The sequence below is a fragment of the Dioszegia hungarica genome, assembly GCF_025882075.1.
Source record: "Dioszegia hungarica strain PDD-24b-2 chromosome Unknown MKK02contig_6, whole genome shotgun sequence".
NCBI classification, from domain to species: domain Eukaryota; kingdom Fungi; phylum Basidiomycota; class Tremellomycetes; order Tremellales; family Bulleribasidiaceae; genus Dioszegia; species Dioszegia hungarica.
In genome coordinates, this window is record NW_026515768.1 from 1006083 (window position 1) to 1021765 (window position 15683).

At 56.8% G+C, this 15683-nt stretch overlaps 7 protein-coding genes, 1 non-coding gene and 1 pseudogene across 9 annotated transcripts; 5 read left to right on the forward strand and 4 right to left on the reverse strand.

Moving 5' to 3' along the window:
- Window positions 1–350: 350 nt before the first annotated feature.
- On the forward strand, window positions 351–2342 carry MKK02DRAFT_42552 (permease for cytosine/purines, uracil, thiamine, allantoin-domain-containing protein; the record flags this gene model as incomplete). The annotated part of the gene is made up of 8 exons (XM_053092043.1): window positions 351–473; window positions 515–712; window positions 745–887; window positions 921–1030; window positions 1063–1180; window positions 1213–1396; window positions 1429–1593; window positions 1635–2342. The coding sequence occupies 8 exons, from the start codon at window positions 351–353 to the stop codon at window positions 2340–2342; spliced, it is 1749 nt and encodes a 582-aa protein (XP_052947939.1).
- Window positions 2343–2432: 90 nt separating this feature from the next.
- On the reverse strand, window positions 2433–5168 carry MKK02DRAFT_42553 (uncharacterized protein; the record flags this gene model as incomplete). The annotated part of the gene is made up of 7 exons (XM_053092044.1): window positions 2433–4094; window positions 4136–4202; window positions 4249–4275; window positions 4321–4441; window positions 4484–4512; window positions 4556–5026; window positions 5071–5168. 7 exons carry the CDS (start codon window positions 5166–5168, stop codon window positions 2433–2435), a joined length of 2475 nt encoding a protein of 824 aa, XP_052947940.1.
- A 225-nt stretch (window positions 5169–5393) lies between these two features.
- Window positions 5394–8017, reverse strand: MKK02DRAFT_36053 (LETM1-like protein-domain-containing protein; the record flags this gene model as incomplete). The annotated part of the gene is made up of 10 exons (XM_053089335.1): window positions 5394–5427; window positions 5464–5594; window positions 5638–5904; window positions 6036–6443; window positions 6485–6739; window positions 6788–6991; window positions 7025–7156; window positions 7198–7341; window positions 7376–7866; window positions 7894–8017. 10 exons carry the CDS (start codon window positions 8015–8017, stop codon window positions 5394–5396), a joined length of 2190 nt encoding a protein of 729 aa, XP_052947941.1.
- A 368-nt stretch (window positions 8018–8385) lies between these two features.
- On the forward strand, window positions 8386–9088 carry MKK02DRAFT_42555 (uncharacterized protein; the record flags this gene model as incomplete). The annotated part of the gene is made up of 4 exons (XM_053092045.1): window positions 8386–8716; window positions 8763–8831; window positions 8876–8936; window positions 9007–9088. 4 exons carry the CDS (start codon window positions 8386–8388, stop codon window positions 9086–9088), a joined length of 543 nt encoding a protein of 180 aa, XP_052947942.1.
- Window positions 9089–9607: 519 nt separating this feature from the next.
- MKK02DRAFT_31656 (uncharacterized protein) lies at window positions 9608–11206 on the forward strand (the record flags this gene model as incomplete). Its single annotated transcript, XM_053088353.1, has 4 exons — window positions 9608–9647; window positions 9792–10195; window positions 10481–10605; window positions 10927–11206. 4 exons carry the CDS (start codon window positions 9608–9610, stop codon window positions 11204–11206), a joined length of 849 nt encoding a protein of 282 aa, XP_052947943.1.
- MKK02DRAFT_t41 lies at window positions 11145–11239 on the reverse strand. The gene has a single exon. It is a non-coding gene; the product is annotated as a tRNA-Val (tRNA).
- An 897-nt stretch (window positions 11240–12136) lies between these two features.
- On the reverse strand, window positions 12137–12267 carry MKK02DRAFT_t40 (annotated as a pseudogene). The gene has a single exon. The product of its transcript is annotated as a tRNA-OTHER (tRNA).
- Window positions 12268–12776: 509 nt separating this feature from the next.
- Window positions 12777–13755, forward strand: MKK02DRAFT_42556 (uncharacterized protein; the record flags this gene model as incomplete). Its single annotated transcript, XM_053092046.1, has 5 exons — window positions 12777–12834; window positions 12911–13014; window positions 13065–13128; window positions 13174–13301; window positions 13345–13755. 5 exons carry the CDS (start codon window positions 12777–12779, stop codon window positions 13753–13755), a joined length of 765 nt encoding a protein of 254 aa, XP_052947944.1.
- Window positions 13756–13985: 230 nt separating this feature from the next.
- MKK02DRAFT_22575 (carboxylesterase) lies at window positions 13986–15119 on the forward strand (the record flags this gene model as incomplete). Its single annotated transcript, XM_053086589.1, has 5 exons — window positions 13986–14408; window positions 14452–14491; window positions 14543–14615; window positions 14656–14950; window positions 15063–15119. The coding sequence occupies 5 exons, from the start codon at window positions 13986–13988 to the stop codon at window positions 15117–15119; spliced, it is 888 nt and encodes a 295-aa protein (XP_052947945.1).
- Between the last annotated feature and the right edge of the window lie 564 nt (window positions 15120–15683).

Consider the following 15683-nt stretch of genomic DNA (forward strand, 5'->3'; position numbering starts at 1 on the left):
GATATCGGGAGCCTTCCGGAGCAGTACCGAGCTCGGATGCACCCGAGAGGGGTCAGCTGACCGTCGCCTCTTCCTCGGAACTTGGCTTGGGGCCTCGGGCCCTGGGCTCTGGGCCTTGGCTTCGCTCCTTCTCCTCCTGCCTGGTCTCCACAGATATCGGACGTCCTTACCAAGTCGGATTCCGCGGTATCGTGCGGGGTTGTCTGCGACGATCACTTCAAAGTTGGCCCGAACAGCTGGCCGAACGCCAATCCAATGATTGGTACAGCATTTGGCGATAAGCACCGGCGAGTACTTATGACCTCGACCATTGTCAACGATCTCCTCATCCCCCTCTCATTCTCACCATCATGAAGATCAAATCACCCTTCGGTCAAGGTCGCTGGGGCAACTTCAAGCACGCCTTCACCTCCAAGCAGGCGTTCATCGAGTACGCAGAGGCTCCCAAGCCTGACGGAGAGAAGTCCAACAGGGTGAGTCATATTCTGTGCCATGGGACTCGGCTAAGCTTCAGTGGACCAACATCGATCTCGCGCAATCACCACCGCACGACCGTATCTGGGGCAAATATGTCTACCTCGCCTTCTGGATTGCCCACGCCGCTGGTGTCGGGAACTGGACGGCCGGTTCTGCCATCATCTCCCTCGGTCTCTACCCTCTTGACGCGTGGCTCGCCCTCGCCGCTTCGCACATCATGATTACCATTATGATTGTGAGTTGTCGAGAGTACCCAGCTAATGACAGGTCCTCAACGGTCGCGGTCCTGCTCGATACCACATCGGTTTCCCCATCATGGCCAGGTCCGTTTACGGAATGTGGGGAAGCTACTTTGCTGTCGGTATGCGCGCCGTTGTCTGCATCATCTGGAACGGTGTCAACAGTTACTAGTGAGTGAATTATAAGGGCTATGCTGACCTCAGTGGCGGACGTCTTGTCTCGGTCGCTCTTCGCTGCATCTGGCCTCAGTGGGGTCGTCTGCCGAACGGTCTCCCCGCTTCCGCCGACATCACCTCCCAGCAACTTGCAGGATGTAGGTCTATCTATGAGCTACGCTGACCCCAGTCTTCATCTTCATGTTCTTCTTCCTTATCCTGTCGTTCTTCCACTCGCGCGACCTCAAGTACCTGTACTACTTCAAGTCTATCTTCTGCGCCATCACCATGCACGCGGTGCTCATATGGTATGTCGCTCCTAAAACACCGCTGACCCCAGGTGGATGATCAACAACAAGGGCGTCTCGTTCACCTCGCTTGCTGGCTCCAAACCCCTCGACAAGCAAAGTCACATCTGGCTCGTTCTCCAGGCCTTCAACGCGGGTGTCGGTACGGCCTCGAGTCTGTCGGTCAACCAAGGCGATATGGCTAGATACGCCACCAAGCCAAACGACCAGCTCTGGGTAAGTTTCTAGCGTGACCGAGCTGATCTCAGACCACCCTCATTGGCTACCCTATCGCCTCCGCTCTACCCTGTCTGTACGGTATCCTGGTCGCCTCGGCTGCCAAGGAGCTCACCGGTACCGCGATCTGGAACATGTGGGACACCCTCGACTACATGCTGGACGCACACGCCGACAACGCTGGACACCGATTCTTCGTAAGTTTCTCAAGCTGCTCACAGTGCTTGGCTAATTCCAGGTCTTCCTCTGTGCCATCTCGATGGCCCTTGCCTACCTCGCCATCAACATCGCCAGCAACTGCTTGCCGTTCGGCTCGGACCTCTCGGCCCTCTTCCCCCGGTGGATGACCATCCGTCGCGGTCAGGTCCTCTGCACCATCCTCGGCGTCTGCATCGTCCCCTGGAAGCTCGTCAACTCGGCCAAGGCCTTCATCAGCTTTGTCTCTGGCTACGGATACTTCCTTGCCCCCATCGCGGGCTGCCTGGCGGTCGACTACTTTTACCAGAAGAAGGGTAACCTCGTCCTCAAGGATCTATGGCGCGGGGAGCCGGACGGCCGATACTACTACTGGCGCGGCTGGAACATGCGTGCCGTCGCCGTCACCGTTCTCTCCCTCCTCCCCTGTCTCCCGTCCTTCGCGGCCACGCTCGACCCCAACCGCCTCGGCATGTCTCTCGAGGCCCAGCGCCTCTTCTACATCTCCTTCACCCTCACCTACTTCCTCTCGGCCACCATGTACGCCCTCTCCTACGTCGTCTTCCCCGAGAAGAACCTTCACGTCAAGGAGCGCACTCTCAAGTGGGAGCAGTACGCCAACGAGCTCGACGCGGACGAGGCGAACGCGGCGGCCAACTTTGAGGCCGAGGCGGGCAAGTTGCCGGATGAGTTTGAGACCAAGTATGAGATGCCCGTCGAGGCGCGGGTGGTGGAGCTCCCGGGCAGGTAGTATCTTTTGGGTCCATACCTCTGTATGGAAAGCTGATTGTAGGCATTGATAATAAGATTATGCAAGTGTGATTTTGATACATGAGCACGACTACTTGAGCGTCTCCTTCCCGCCATCTAGATACGCTCCCCCAAGAACTACCGGCTTGCTCTCCCTCTTCGCGTCGGCCTCCATGTCCAGCTCCAGCTTTTCCATCATCGACGTGATGGATGCGCCCGACAGTGGTCGCGAGCGCGTGATGCCTGCCGATCCTGCGGTCTCAAACGAGTCGACGCTGTTCCGACGCGAGCTGGGGGCTGGGGATAGGATAGCGGGAAGGTTGAGGTGGAAGTTGGTGCCGGGTATTCGAAGCCCAGTGCGCGGTGTGGGGACAGGCTCGGGTATCTCCTCGACCGACGACATGTCGAAGCGGACCCCTCGGGCTGGTCGGCCAGGCTGGATAGAGGTGGCTCGCTTGATGCTGGACTGCGCTGGACGCCTGGGTGCTGCAGGTGGGCCAGCGACTGAGAGCGCTCTGGCTCGTCCGCGCGTATACTGGGTTGCACTGGGGTCTGGCATGTCCACCTTGGGTGGCTCGTCGACCAGCAGCTCGGGGCTGGCGGAGATCTGACGGTCAAAGATGTGCCCAGCGGTGACTTGGCCGTGTTGCGCTTGGGCGATCTGCGCAGACACGGGGCTGACGGAAGAGAGAGGTGTTCCGGGTGTATGTGGCGTTTTGGGTGCCGAGGTTGGAAGGGCGGACACCGGCCGGGCGGGAACGTCAACGGTGCTTGAGCGAGGTGGAGGTGATTTGAATCGGGCCGACATGGGCGATGCTACCGTACGGGCCGAGGGAGGGGGTGCCCGTGCCAGATACGCAGACGGCGCCCGTCTCCCGTCCTTCGACACCGGCAAAAGACTCTCGGGTCGCCGCTCAGCCAGGGCAGGGGGTCGGTCGCGCTTGCGGTGTGGCGGGAGAGGAAAGTGAGGTCCGAGATCCTTGGATGCCTGATCGATCGACTTGCGGTACGTCACCTTTGCGCGCGAGATACCGCTGTATGCCGAATTGTCCGAGGCGGACGAGGTAGCTCGATACAAATCGGGCTGTGGCACGTCCAGGGTCCGACCGGTCTGCTTGGGTTGTCTGGACGGCCTGGTTGGCTCACGCGGGAGGGTATGTGGGGGCCGAGGCGATCCTGCGAGGTCCGCTTGAATATCGTCGAAAGTCGAATCGGTGCTGCGCTGTCGGCGAGCGAGCGCGAGAGATGGTGGCTGAGCGCGCCTAGGCTTGGGATGGGATGCGCTGGTGCTGATGACCGGGAGAGCGGCCTTTGCGTCCTCCTCCCTCGTGAAGCGGACGGGTCCGTCCCAGCTATCGCTTTCCAGCGTCCCAGCGGGGACATTTCGACCGGGCTGACCGATCCCCGCGCCCGGCGCGAACGTTGGATACCCGCCCCTCGCCACATCCTCATCCGCCGTCATCGCTCTTGATCCTTCGACGTAGCGCGACGCCTCCCCTCCGGACGGCTTGTACTCCTCTTCTTCGTCGTCCGACTCTTCCAGGTCAATCTCAGGCGCGTTGCTCTTTGGCAGCCTCTCGCGACGGCGCTCCCCCTGCGGCTCGTTGAGATGCGTCGGGAGCCTTGGATCCAGGATCTGTCGATAGCATGGTGGCTCGAGGGTCCAGAAGAGTAGACGCTGGGCGTGGTTGAAGTAGAGAGGTGGAGGAGGTTGTTTGGGCAGTCTGCGACCGAGGTAGAGTAGGAGACAGGCCTGAAATCAGCTCGTTTCATTTGCGGCAATGGATCACTTACAGCGAGGACGTTGACGAGGCCGACGCCGAGCAGAGCGTAGCTCGGTATGAGATTGACCTCTTTGGCTCTGGGACGTCAGCCGAACTCTACAGGTTCGGGCTGCGAACACTCACTTGTTTCGAAGAATCTCGATGGAAGATCTGACCGTCAGCTTCGTTCCTTCGGGTGAGCCATAGCTAGCTTACAGTGCCTGAAGTCCTCCCAGAGCCAGTGGAGTGCTCTGCGGTCCGAGCCAACCAGCATGGTCAAACAAGAACATTTCAGGCACGCCCAGCTGAGCTGCGATACCAACGAGGAGGATGATAGCTGCTGGTTAGCACACGTCGTGTCGGTTGGTCCGGGACATACCGATGACGACGCGAGATAACACTACCCATCTGAACATCAGCACGAGAAGGTAATCGACTGAAGAGTACCTACGCGATCAGATCTGCTCTCGCCCCAGTCTCCATAACCGTGGTCTGCACCGTGGTGGCAATGTCCGCGTGCATCAACTCCACTCGGTCGTCCTCTGCGTCGCCATGATCCCGCAGGTTACGCCGAAGGTGCTGTCCGCGAGCTCGTATGTCTCCTAGCATCGGCCCCACCAGCGGCTTGATGATCCTGACAGACTCTTCCGCTCCGAGATCCGACACCGGAACGGTCACGCGCTGCAACGCATTGAAGGCGGAAGTCGTCGGTAGAGCGGCAGGCGCAGCTGGGGTAGTCGGCAGGGGCTGACGTGTGGGTGTCGGCGGGGACACCAGAGCGCCCATCACGGGTGTTGTAGTCGATACAGGGATGGTCATTGCCCCCGCGAGGCCCCATTGCGTTATCAGCGCTTGTTTGCTCGTGCTTGCCGATACTGGTGAGGCAAACGAGCTGGATTGGGTACTGAGTGAATTGATCTCACTGTCAAATCAGCACAGCGTATGCTTTCCAGCGAGAAGACTCACTCGACTAGCGACATGAACTGAGCGACGAGCGCCCAGGCCATGAAGGTAACCGCAACCAGGCGGAAGAGGTTCAAACCGAACCATATTACAGTGGGCATCTTATCTAGGTGAGGAGCATTAGTACGGGGTACGACAGCACGATGATCAGTGGACTTGAGAATATAAGCGATACTCCTCTCATCCAGGGTTTCAGGTCTATCCTTTCACCCTGTGCGACGCCAACTCCACAAAGGATACTCGCCAGGGGCTGAGCATCATACATGGTACATGCTGCAGGTTTTGTTGGAGTTTCAGTATGCGTAGTGGGGTGATGGCGGAATCATCTAGTGATCCGAGATAATGTCCTCCTTTTTGGGCCTGGAGTCAGCTCTGCTCAACAATCGAGTAACTCACTTCTTGTCCTTCAAGTCCGCCTTTTCATTCTTGATGTTGGCTCCTCGGTCCAAAATATCCTTGGCTGCTTCCTCCTCGAGAACAATACCGAGTCCCTCATCCTTGGCGAGCTCGATAACGTGTTCAAGTTCCTGCCATGTCAGCTATACCCTTCGCATAGACATGTCAACTCACGACAAAGCCGTCCTGGTCCACATCCAGCTTCTTCCCAAGTCCCTCAATCACCTCCTCTGGTGGCGCGTGCTTGATGACCCTCATCGCCCGCTGCAAGTCCGCCAGGGTGATCTGACCCTTCTCATTGCTTTCGATGACGTTCAGACTTGATCCGACCTTCTCGTCGTAGGTCTCGAGCTGGGCGTCGATCTTCTTGATCATGGACCGGACGCGCTTCGAGATACCGATGATCTTCTGGTCGGCCTCGTCAAGTCTCTCCTTGGATTCCTGATCATCAGCTCGATCCCGATGAGGTGTGGAGATCGACGGAGAGAAGTGGGAGAGGGTCGAAATTTGGAGCGGATCGTAAAGCCAGATGACGTCCACCTTGACAGCTTGAAGGCGATGGGTCCACTTACAGCTTCGGACAACAAGTTGTCTTCCAAGATAGTCCTCAGCTCATCCCTCTCCTTGACGATACTGTTCTTGGCCGTCAAAATGTTGAGCGCCTCGGCGAGCTCGCCCAGCTGCTCCTTGCTCATCCGCGCATCCGCCTCTTCCTTGACCTTCTCCTCCGACTTGGCCTTGGCCACCTCCTCTTCTGACGGTGCCGGCTCCGACGCCGCCTTGGCCGCCTTCTCAGCCTCCTCCGCCTCCTTCTTGCGCGCCTCCTCGGCCTTCTTGGCTTCGATATCGGCCTTGCGCGCCTCCTGCTCTTCCTGCTCCTGCTCGGCTTCGTCCTCGATGAGCTCTTGCTGTTGCTGCAAGACTTCGAGCTTTTGCTTGTAGGAGGCTTCCTCCGAGACACCAAGCTCGGCTTCGTTGATCTGCACATTAGCGAGATCAAAGCGAAAGACAGTGGACATACCAGGTTCTCCGGGAGACTGCTGAGGGTGGTGATCAAGCTGCTCATGATGTCATCGCCCTTTTGCTCAAAGTTGAAGGCTCGGCTGAGAATGAGAAGCACGCCGGAGATACCGTTGGTATAATGAAGCTCGATCCACTGGTCCAGCTCCTCCCTGAGCCGACCGGGAGAGACACCCTGGAACCGGATACCGCGAGACTGGCATGCTTGCTGCAGCTCCTTGGTGCTCAGACTGTCTGCGCCTTCCGAGTTGATCATCTGGAGCGTCAGCTGTATCTCAAGGGGTACGTGATCATTGCAGCTTACCATATCGTCGATACGCAATCGCTCCAATCTGCTCCGGATCTGGTGCTTCAGGAAGTTGTCTGTGCCAAAGGCGTTGATGTTGATGTATCGGCACATCGAGACGAGCTGGGGTCGCGATAAGTTGTCGAGCGTGAGGTCGTCATGGAAGAGCTTAGCGACACGAACGACGTCGGTCTGGGACGGTCTTTCTCCAGTCGACCGGACCTGATCGTCAGCTACACTCTATGCTTGACATACCTTGCGGAAGAACTGCTTGAACTCGTCGCTCTTGACGACACTCTCCGCCTTCATGCCTGATTCTCTGACTGTCTCTTGTAAGAACTTGGCCATTTCGATACGGGTACGAAGCAGCTTGCGCTGTTTCTCGGCCTGGTCATCAGCTTAGGTCCAACAACAAGCCTAAAACTTACAGCTGCAAACTCCCCCTCGAATGTGCTCGGAAGCATATTAGGGAACAGTCTAAGCGCAATGGGAAGGAGGAATTCCATGAAAGGGACCAGGATGAATACCGAGAATGGGATGAGGCGGATAAGATCGGTCGTAGTGCGCTTCAACTGAGAGTCAGCATGAACAGCCATAATGACGCACCTGTCTCCGCTCTCGCCTCGTCAAGGTGCTCCCGTTCAAGACCTTCCATGCCAGCTTGGAACTGATCTTGATCTCGGACCCCAGCAGCTTTGTCCCTGCCCAGTAGTGCGCCGCCTCCTTCTTTGCCGTCGCCCATCCCCGCTGCAGCATTGTCCCCTTTGGCTTTTCATCCTTCTTCACCACCTCCTTTTCCTGTGCTAGATCCACCACTTTTGGCGGGATCGTGCTCAACTTGGCGGGCGGGGCGGGTGGAGGGTGACCAACGGGAATGGAGGAGACAGCCATCTCGCCTGATTTTGGAAGGTCGGATTTGAGCACGGGCGGCGGGGGTGTGGTGGAGGAGTGTTGTTCGGTGGAGATGGATCGGACCTGTATTTGGCGGGAGAGAGAGAGGGGAAGGAGAGGGATAGGGGCAGATCGGTAGGCGCTAGACGCAGCGTTCAGAACGGTTGTGCTGAGCTTGCGGGATTTATAGTCCTGGTTGTACAAGGCTGAACGTCAGCTCAGCCAGAAGCAACTCAAGCTGTACTCACGGTTTATCCTCCGCATCTCTTGATGGACAGGCGAGACCATCATGGGTACTCTACGTCTCATCGTGCCTGCGAGGTGCAGCCTGGACGGGCCGGCAACGCTGGAGAGCATGGCTGGGGGGCGATGAAATTTCGAAAGTTGACGAAAGAGCGATTTTTGCCTGACCAATCTGGACTGGTTGAAGCAGGGATTTGAGAGCGAGAATAGCGACGCCTATCTGACTATGCTGTGCGAAGTGTAGAAGTGTAGAAGTGTATGTCACAAAGGAGCTGGTGAGATGAAGTACAAGAGGTCAACGCATACCTTGAATCTCTGCCTGCCGCTTGAAATACGCGGCGTTCCGACGGAGCTTGCTGAGCTCGGCCATGCGCCACGCGTCCGAAGCCGAAGCCGAGCTACCCCACTTAGAACCGTACTTGACAGAGCTGAACAGACCTACTCACCCCTCACTGACTGAACACCTCACATCGCTGGTCGAAATGTCCCTCTCAAACCCTCTCAACCTCATCCTGATCCCGCCAATCCTATACCTCCTTTACCGTCGCCTTGTCCCTTCGCTCCCGTCCACCCCTTCGGTGCTACCGAACAAGTACGACGAGAATGTATACAACTGGATGCCAGCGCGTCACCCAGATGTGCTCTGCCACAAGTCGTACACTCCGGTGGAGCTGGCAGAGCTGGACGGGAGGAAGAACCCAAATTGTGGGATATGCCTCGCGATCATGCGGGTTGGGGGAGATGGGAAGGTGTCGCCGGAGCTTGAGCGGACGGTCTTTGACGTCTCAGCCGGAGCAAGCTTCTATGGGCCTGGTATGTCTTTATGCTGAGGGAGTCCAGCTACGAGCTGACAACGCAGATGGAGTGTATGGCAACTTTGCAGGGAGGGACGCTTCGAGAGGGATGGCGAAGCAGTCTTTCGATGACGGTAGGTCCCTACACGAAGCTGAGAAAGCAGGTACTGATCTCCAGATATGTTGACACCGATCGAACAACCCTTGGACGCGCTGGCCGACTTGACACCATCTGAGATGTACGTTTGTCTTGCGCCCAAATCTCAGCTTCTTGGCCCCGACTTCCTGTTGATCATGCTGACTGCTCAGAGATAATATGCGCGGCTGGCACGATCACTTCTCGCGCAAGTACATCATCTGCGGCGACCTTGTCAATGCGTCGTCCATGTAGTCAGCTTCTAGGATCGACCTGCATTATCTTCAAGCGGGTCTCCGTTAGGCCCAATATACTAACGATTCACGCGCTAATGCGAACTCTCCTGGCGTTTCGATCATCTGATGTTGATGAGACTGTGAGAACAACCATATTACGGAGCGAGCGACGCGAGCGATACTGATTGTAGGAGCCGATCATACCGAGCGCGGTGGAGAGGAGAGGGAGGTATACGATCAGCTAGCTGTTCTGAAAAATAGGATGATTCCTTAATGCCGCTCTCAGGCGTATAGACCCTATGGAACATTCGAGCGTATCATCTCAGATCACGCCATCCAGAGTCTTCTGTACGATCCCCTTTGACGGCTGACTACCTTTCACACCCCTGTTTCACAATCGCGCCATTCAGCAGCGACAGCAGCACTAGTGCGCCTTAAAAGGGGCAAGAACGTTCCCCTCTCCCTCACAACTTACTCATATTCCTCACTCATCCTTCACATACCCCTTCCACCCTGCAATTACCCGATACCTCACACCATGAGCTCGTCTGCAAGTCAACATCAGCCGTCAGGACTCGGTAAGTCTCTCTTCATATATCACGACCGCTTCCCAGGCACAACTTATAAGCAGCAGGCGACACGCCCTTTCTCACGATGACCAATGCAGACGGGAACTCATGTCCATTTCAGGACCGTCTTATCAACCCGCAGAGATGGACCAGCTTGGCCACAAGAGTACCTTCACACGATCGAGGTGTTGGACAGCAAGGTCGCTAAAATCAATGGCCGATACAACCGCGTTCAACTACTCAGCTCTGGAAACAAGTTGACCGAGGCCGCTGACGGTACTGTCACTCTCAATGGTGAGCCGATGCCGATCGGGAAGAAGCTTCACTCCTGGTTCCAAATCACATTCTCAAACGGCAGTGTGACGGGCTTCGCCGACTGGACAGGCAAATGGGAAATTTCGCCGCCAATCGGAGGCAGCAGAGAGATCGAGATCAAGCTGCGCGAGAGCCAGCTCGTCAGTATGTATGGTGTCTGCTGCAAAGGGCGAGCTGGGAAGAACGAGTTGACTCAGACGAGAGATGGTGTTACTCTCAATGACGAGGAGCTTGGGACTGGGGTAAGTACGTCTGCAAATCAAGCTCTTCCTGGGTCTTTGACGAGGGCCTTTACAGACTACCCTGTGCATGTATCCAATGTGTCACTCCTCTCGGGCGCACCATATGGGATTTGCGTTCGCGCGCTTTGCCCCTGGATGATTCTGCTCATGTAACGAATAAGGGATGGCTCATCCCCTAGCCCTCTGGCAGAGAATACACACTCCCATATACCTCACGTTATGCCCCTGCGAACGTATCCTCACGATGCGTTGACACAGCCCTGGGAGCAGATGCATGAGGTACAGCGATGCTCGGGCGGTCGCCATCTGGGTGGCGAATCCGGAATCCAGGCGCGCTGCTGGCTGTCACCCGCTGGGTCCTCTGCGACGTGCTCTTCGACTATGCCAGGGACGTTACGCAGAGGTGTAGAGTAGCATATCCCTGAACCTAGGCAGACCGATGGGCCACAACTGGGGTACATAGTCGGGCGTATCAGGCACCCCCAGGAGACGGGAATTCGAATCCGCCACTCTCCGCATCGAGAACCACTGGACATGCCCCTGGGTGGACGTAGATCCCAAGTCTGGATTACGGGTAGCAGAGATACTCAGCTCTACGTCGATACTGTTCTTGACATCGCGCACCCTCTGCAGCATACATGAGACGAGAAACCGCAAGAGGACAACATACCTCGTGGGGGAAAAATATGCCTGAGGTATATGAATTGCTGCGCGTCGAGCTCCTGCCGTAGCGTTCCGGGGGTCATGCAGGAGCTACGAAGAGCGCATCAGAACACTGCCGATATAGTGGCCCCCGCGGGAATCGAACAGCAGCTGCAGGCGAAATCTGAACCGCCACTTTTTCACGCCACCCATTTTTGTGCGATCCGATTTTCCGCGGTCAATTCGCGCCGACGCTTCCTGTCCGATTGCGAGCGCAAAGGTAGAGTAGCGGGGTGCCAAAAAGGAATACCTCCGGCCTGGATTGAACAGGCGATTTCATGCGCAGAACAACATGGTGACCTGTTGTAAAGCATGCGGATTAAACCACTTTCCTACGGGGGTGCAAAAATATGCTTGAAGCATGTTCGCGGTTGAAGCGCGGAATCTTGCGGTATATAAACCTCACTGCATCCTCTATCAGATCCCCACTCTGTATCTCCTGTTCTATATCTTGCCCAGAGCTTCCAGGTACCAGGCCTATGGGGAGGGGCAGGACATCTGAAGAGATATACTGGACAGCAGGTCTGAATTTTTTAGCCCCTTCGCGTGTCCGGATTTTCATTACCCGAAGCAGTCCCGAAGCGGTATGACCGGCATGTCGTAAGGCGGCGTGCCTGAACTTTGGTGAGGCTCGGGTCTCGAGGGGGTGATGGAGTCGGCAAATGTGAGGCCGGACGATGTGTCAGGTATGGCATGGATGCACTGACACACACGATCCGTAAAGACAGTAGAAGGTCTACTTGTATCCGTAGTATACGCTACCTAAGACTGCGGGAGATCCGGAGCATCCGACGTCTGGTAAGCCTTTCGAAGGCCTACACTCACGGACGCCACATTGAGGCGTGCCTGAATCAGAAGCCTCACCTGCTAAGGACCTCGGCAGACCGGCAGATCTCACTCCAGTCGTGCGGAACATTCCGTGTGTGGGTGGGGAAAGTGGGGGTGCCTCGAGATTGGGTGATTTTTGGGGTTTCCGGGCGGGATCGCGTGATGGGCGTTTACGCCCCATGTCAGCTGCGCTAAGCCAGGGCGGGGCGGTGGCGTCGTCTCATCAGTACCACACCATAGTAGGCATTGGTCTTTTCGTCGCGACACTGGCAGTCTCTCCCATGTTAGACATCTCATAAGCTGTTGCCCGACGACTATTTCGACGCGTCAGCCGATTCTACCTGGTCACACCCTCCATGTCCGACTTCATCCATCGCCCCAGCTGCTCGGCATCAAAAGATAAAAGGTTACTGCGTCCAGAGGAACTCGAATCCCCATCTCTTCCTCGAACCCCAACCTGCATCCTACACCACCAGAGGCGGACGTCCAGGATGCAGACCAGAGCGTGCCGGAATCGCTCTAACCAATTGAGCTATGGGCGCTGTCAGCTTGATTGTGACGTCAGTACACCAATGGGAATAAGACGAGCCGGACGAGATTCGCCTCAGCTGGATGGGGCCGAGCGTGAAGCAAGGGTGGGTGCAGGGGGGCGGAGTGTTGCTGATCAGAGGGTGACCGATTCGACTCGTCCAGTCCGATTTGGCGTCCAAGTCATCGCGTGCATCGTTACCGTTGTCGTCTCTGAGCTGTTCCTTCAGCGTGATGCCAGTCTTCATGGGCTGTATGCTACTTCGCAATCTCGGAGTCTTGCAGGAGGTGCTTGAGCTCTCCGCCGAAAGCGGACGCTTTTGTGAAACACCCGGCCCAAATCCCCAAAGCGGCGATTTTGTTCATCCGTGACGTCATTTATTGTTGATTCCATGACGTTCCTCAACTCAAAGTTCCTCTCAATTGGAACCTTCTCGCCAATCTCCCATCTTCCTTCCATACATACCACATCTACTCACAGCTCTCACTTACCTTTACCCCCACCAATCAACAGCTAAACAACATGGGCCTCTTTGGATCATCTGACCCCGTCGAGAAGGAGGAGAAGCGCATTGCCAAGGGTAGGTCTACCTTTCCTTGCCACCGGGCTCGGACCAGCGCCCATTTCCCAAGGCAGGATCATGGCTGACAAACCAGACGCCAAGGCCGAGGAGAAGGAGATTCATCGCCTGGAGAAGGAGCTCAAGCACGCCGAGAAGGAGCAGCACAAGGCGGAGAAGTCAGAGCACCACGCTGTCTCTGTGAGTTGTGCTTTTGCTTGCCCGAGTCTGTGCTGGCGCTGATGGTTTAGGCCAAGGAGAAGTTCCAGAAGGAGGAGGCCAAGCTCGCCACCAAGCTCAGCCAGGCAGAACACAGTAAGCTCGAAATCCATGTATCACTTCCATAAGCTAACGACGTAGAGCACAACGAGGCTTTGACCCACCAGCAAAAGGCCAACGCCGAGCTGCAGCACTCTACTGAGCACCACGCACAGGTCGGAAACAAGGTCCAGGAGCTTAAGGCCAAGCTCGCCGAGACTGAGGCCGCTGTAAGTTTCTTGTTGCTGCTTCTAGGCCATGGCTGATTGTTAGCACCACAACAACGTTGCCGACCGTGAACACAAGATCGCCGACCTTCACCGCAGCAAGGAGCCCACCGTCGGCGCCGCTGCTGGCAGCGGCGTCCTCACCTCCGACTACCCTCAACAGCACGGTGCGGTCGGTACTGGAGCCGTCGGTGGCCAGCCCGCTTACGGAGCACCAGCCGCTGGCATTCACCAGCAAGGCGTACCCGCTACTGGTCTTCACCAGCAGGGCGTACCCGCTACCGGTGCCTACCAGGGGGGTGAATACCGGTCGCACCAGGAGGGTGTCCCGGCGACCGGTATTCACCCCCAGCAGCAGGCGTTGCACCAGGGTGGTCTGGGCCAGGAGCAGGGTCAGGTGGGGTACGGAGGAGCGACCGAGGGGCAGCATATCGCCGACGCTCCCCGCAGATTGTAATCTAGTTGTAGCTATATAATGGGTCCTGCAATGCAAGTAATGCTGAAGCTAACGAGTGCGGCGAGATGTGCCTGGACGCAGCTCGACATTGCCTATAGCACAGACATTTGAGCTTTGCATCCGAGCGAGACCATTGCGTCATCGCCGAATCGTGCGCAAGGTGGCCAAGCTGACAAGGGGCCAGTGCCGCTCGTCCATACCTTATCTTCATACCCATAGACTCTGCCACAATGCCCAAGCTCGAGTCAAAACAGTCAAACAAGGTCGCCTCGGGCACCCTCACGAAATACTCCTTCCCCTCCACCTCCCTCGGCGGACTCACGACCAACTTCAACCTCTTCCTCCCCTCGTCCGCATCCTCCTCCTCTCCCGTTCCAGTCCTGCTCTACCTCGCGGGCCTGACATGTAACGAGGACACTGGCGCTCAGAAGGGAGGCTTCCTCCTCACGGCTGCCAAGCACGGTCTCGCGGTCGTCATGCCCGATACGAGTCCTCGGGGAGCAGAGGTAGAAGGAGAGGATGAGGATTGGGACCTCGGGAGTGGAGCGGGGTTTTATATCAATGCGACGGCGGACAAGTGGAAGAAGTACAGGATGTATGATTTGATCGTCGAGGAGCTACCGAAGGTGCTCAAGGAGGCGGATCTGGGACTGGTACGTTCTCAGCAGAAGAGGGGGGATTAGGCTGACCGACCAGGATCTGACACGGATGTCTGTCTTTGGGCACTCGATGGGCGGTGAGCTGACTTGTATCCTATCAGGTACTAGCGAAGAAGCTGACCCCGTAGGGCACGGCGCTCTCATGCTGTATCTGCGGAACCCCAACTTATTCAAGTCTGCCTCAGCCTTCTCACCAGCTTGGTAGGTCCCTAGCTATCACCTATGCGTAGCTGACCAGCAGCAACCCCTCTCAAACACCCTGGGGCAAGAAAGCTTTCAACGCCTACATCCAACCCTGCACCCGCTCGAGCCCGCCATCGGAATGGCTGGCATACGACTCGTCCCGTCTCCTCGCTCGCTCCGAGATTGCCAAGGGGGATGTTCATATCCTCGTCGATGTCGGGACCGGCGACCAATTCTTGAAAGATGGTCAGCTGGAGCCGGACGCGCTAAAAGAGGCGGCCAAGGAGAATGGGCGGACGCAGGAGGAGGTGCAGGTGCGATTGCAGGACGGGTATGATCACAGCTATTACTTTGTGAGTAGTCTGGACCTTGACTATGCGTGAGAATACGGGCGAGGAGACGAGCGATCGACGAGGTGGCTGTGAAGCTGTGCCGAACTCACAAAGGACTGAGCTGAAGCTACAGATTTCAACGTTCGCCTCAGAGCACGTGGAGTACCACGCCAATTTCCTCAAGGCTTAGGAGCAGATGCAAGCCACCATGCGCAGTTGGAGACCTTCGGCGGCACTGCTGAAACATCATCTCGGACTACCTTTCGGCGTGGTTCTTCGGCCGAGGTCCTCACGGGTAAGGGCTCCAATCTAGCCAAAGTGAAACACAGCCGGCAACAAAGGAGACCGATCATATACTGATGGCCGAAGTGCACTGCACGCGCAATCATGACTCACCTTTGTATAATCCCCTGTCGACACTGCAAAGGAGCTTGGAGCACGTCACAAACAAGCCATATAGATGCCGAAAAATCTCCAGGACTGTGAGCCGACGACGCTCCCGAGCTCCAACATCTCGCCGCACCTGACATCATCTTTGCCGTATCCTCACCGTCAGCGACATTGCCATCATTCTACTGACGCCTATTCAAACCATGAGCGACTTCCCGAATCCTATCCATAAGTACTACTCAAGCTACCCCCATTTCCCAAGTCTGCCCGCCCAGCAGACGCCACCCCTCAGTCGGAATGGACTCCAGCGTCCTTGATTCACTTACCCTCGATCGAGCTCCCACTGCGGCAACCCAACCTGTTG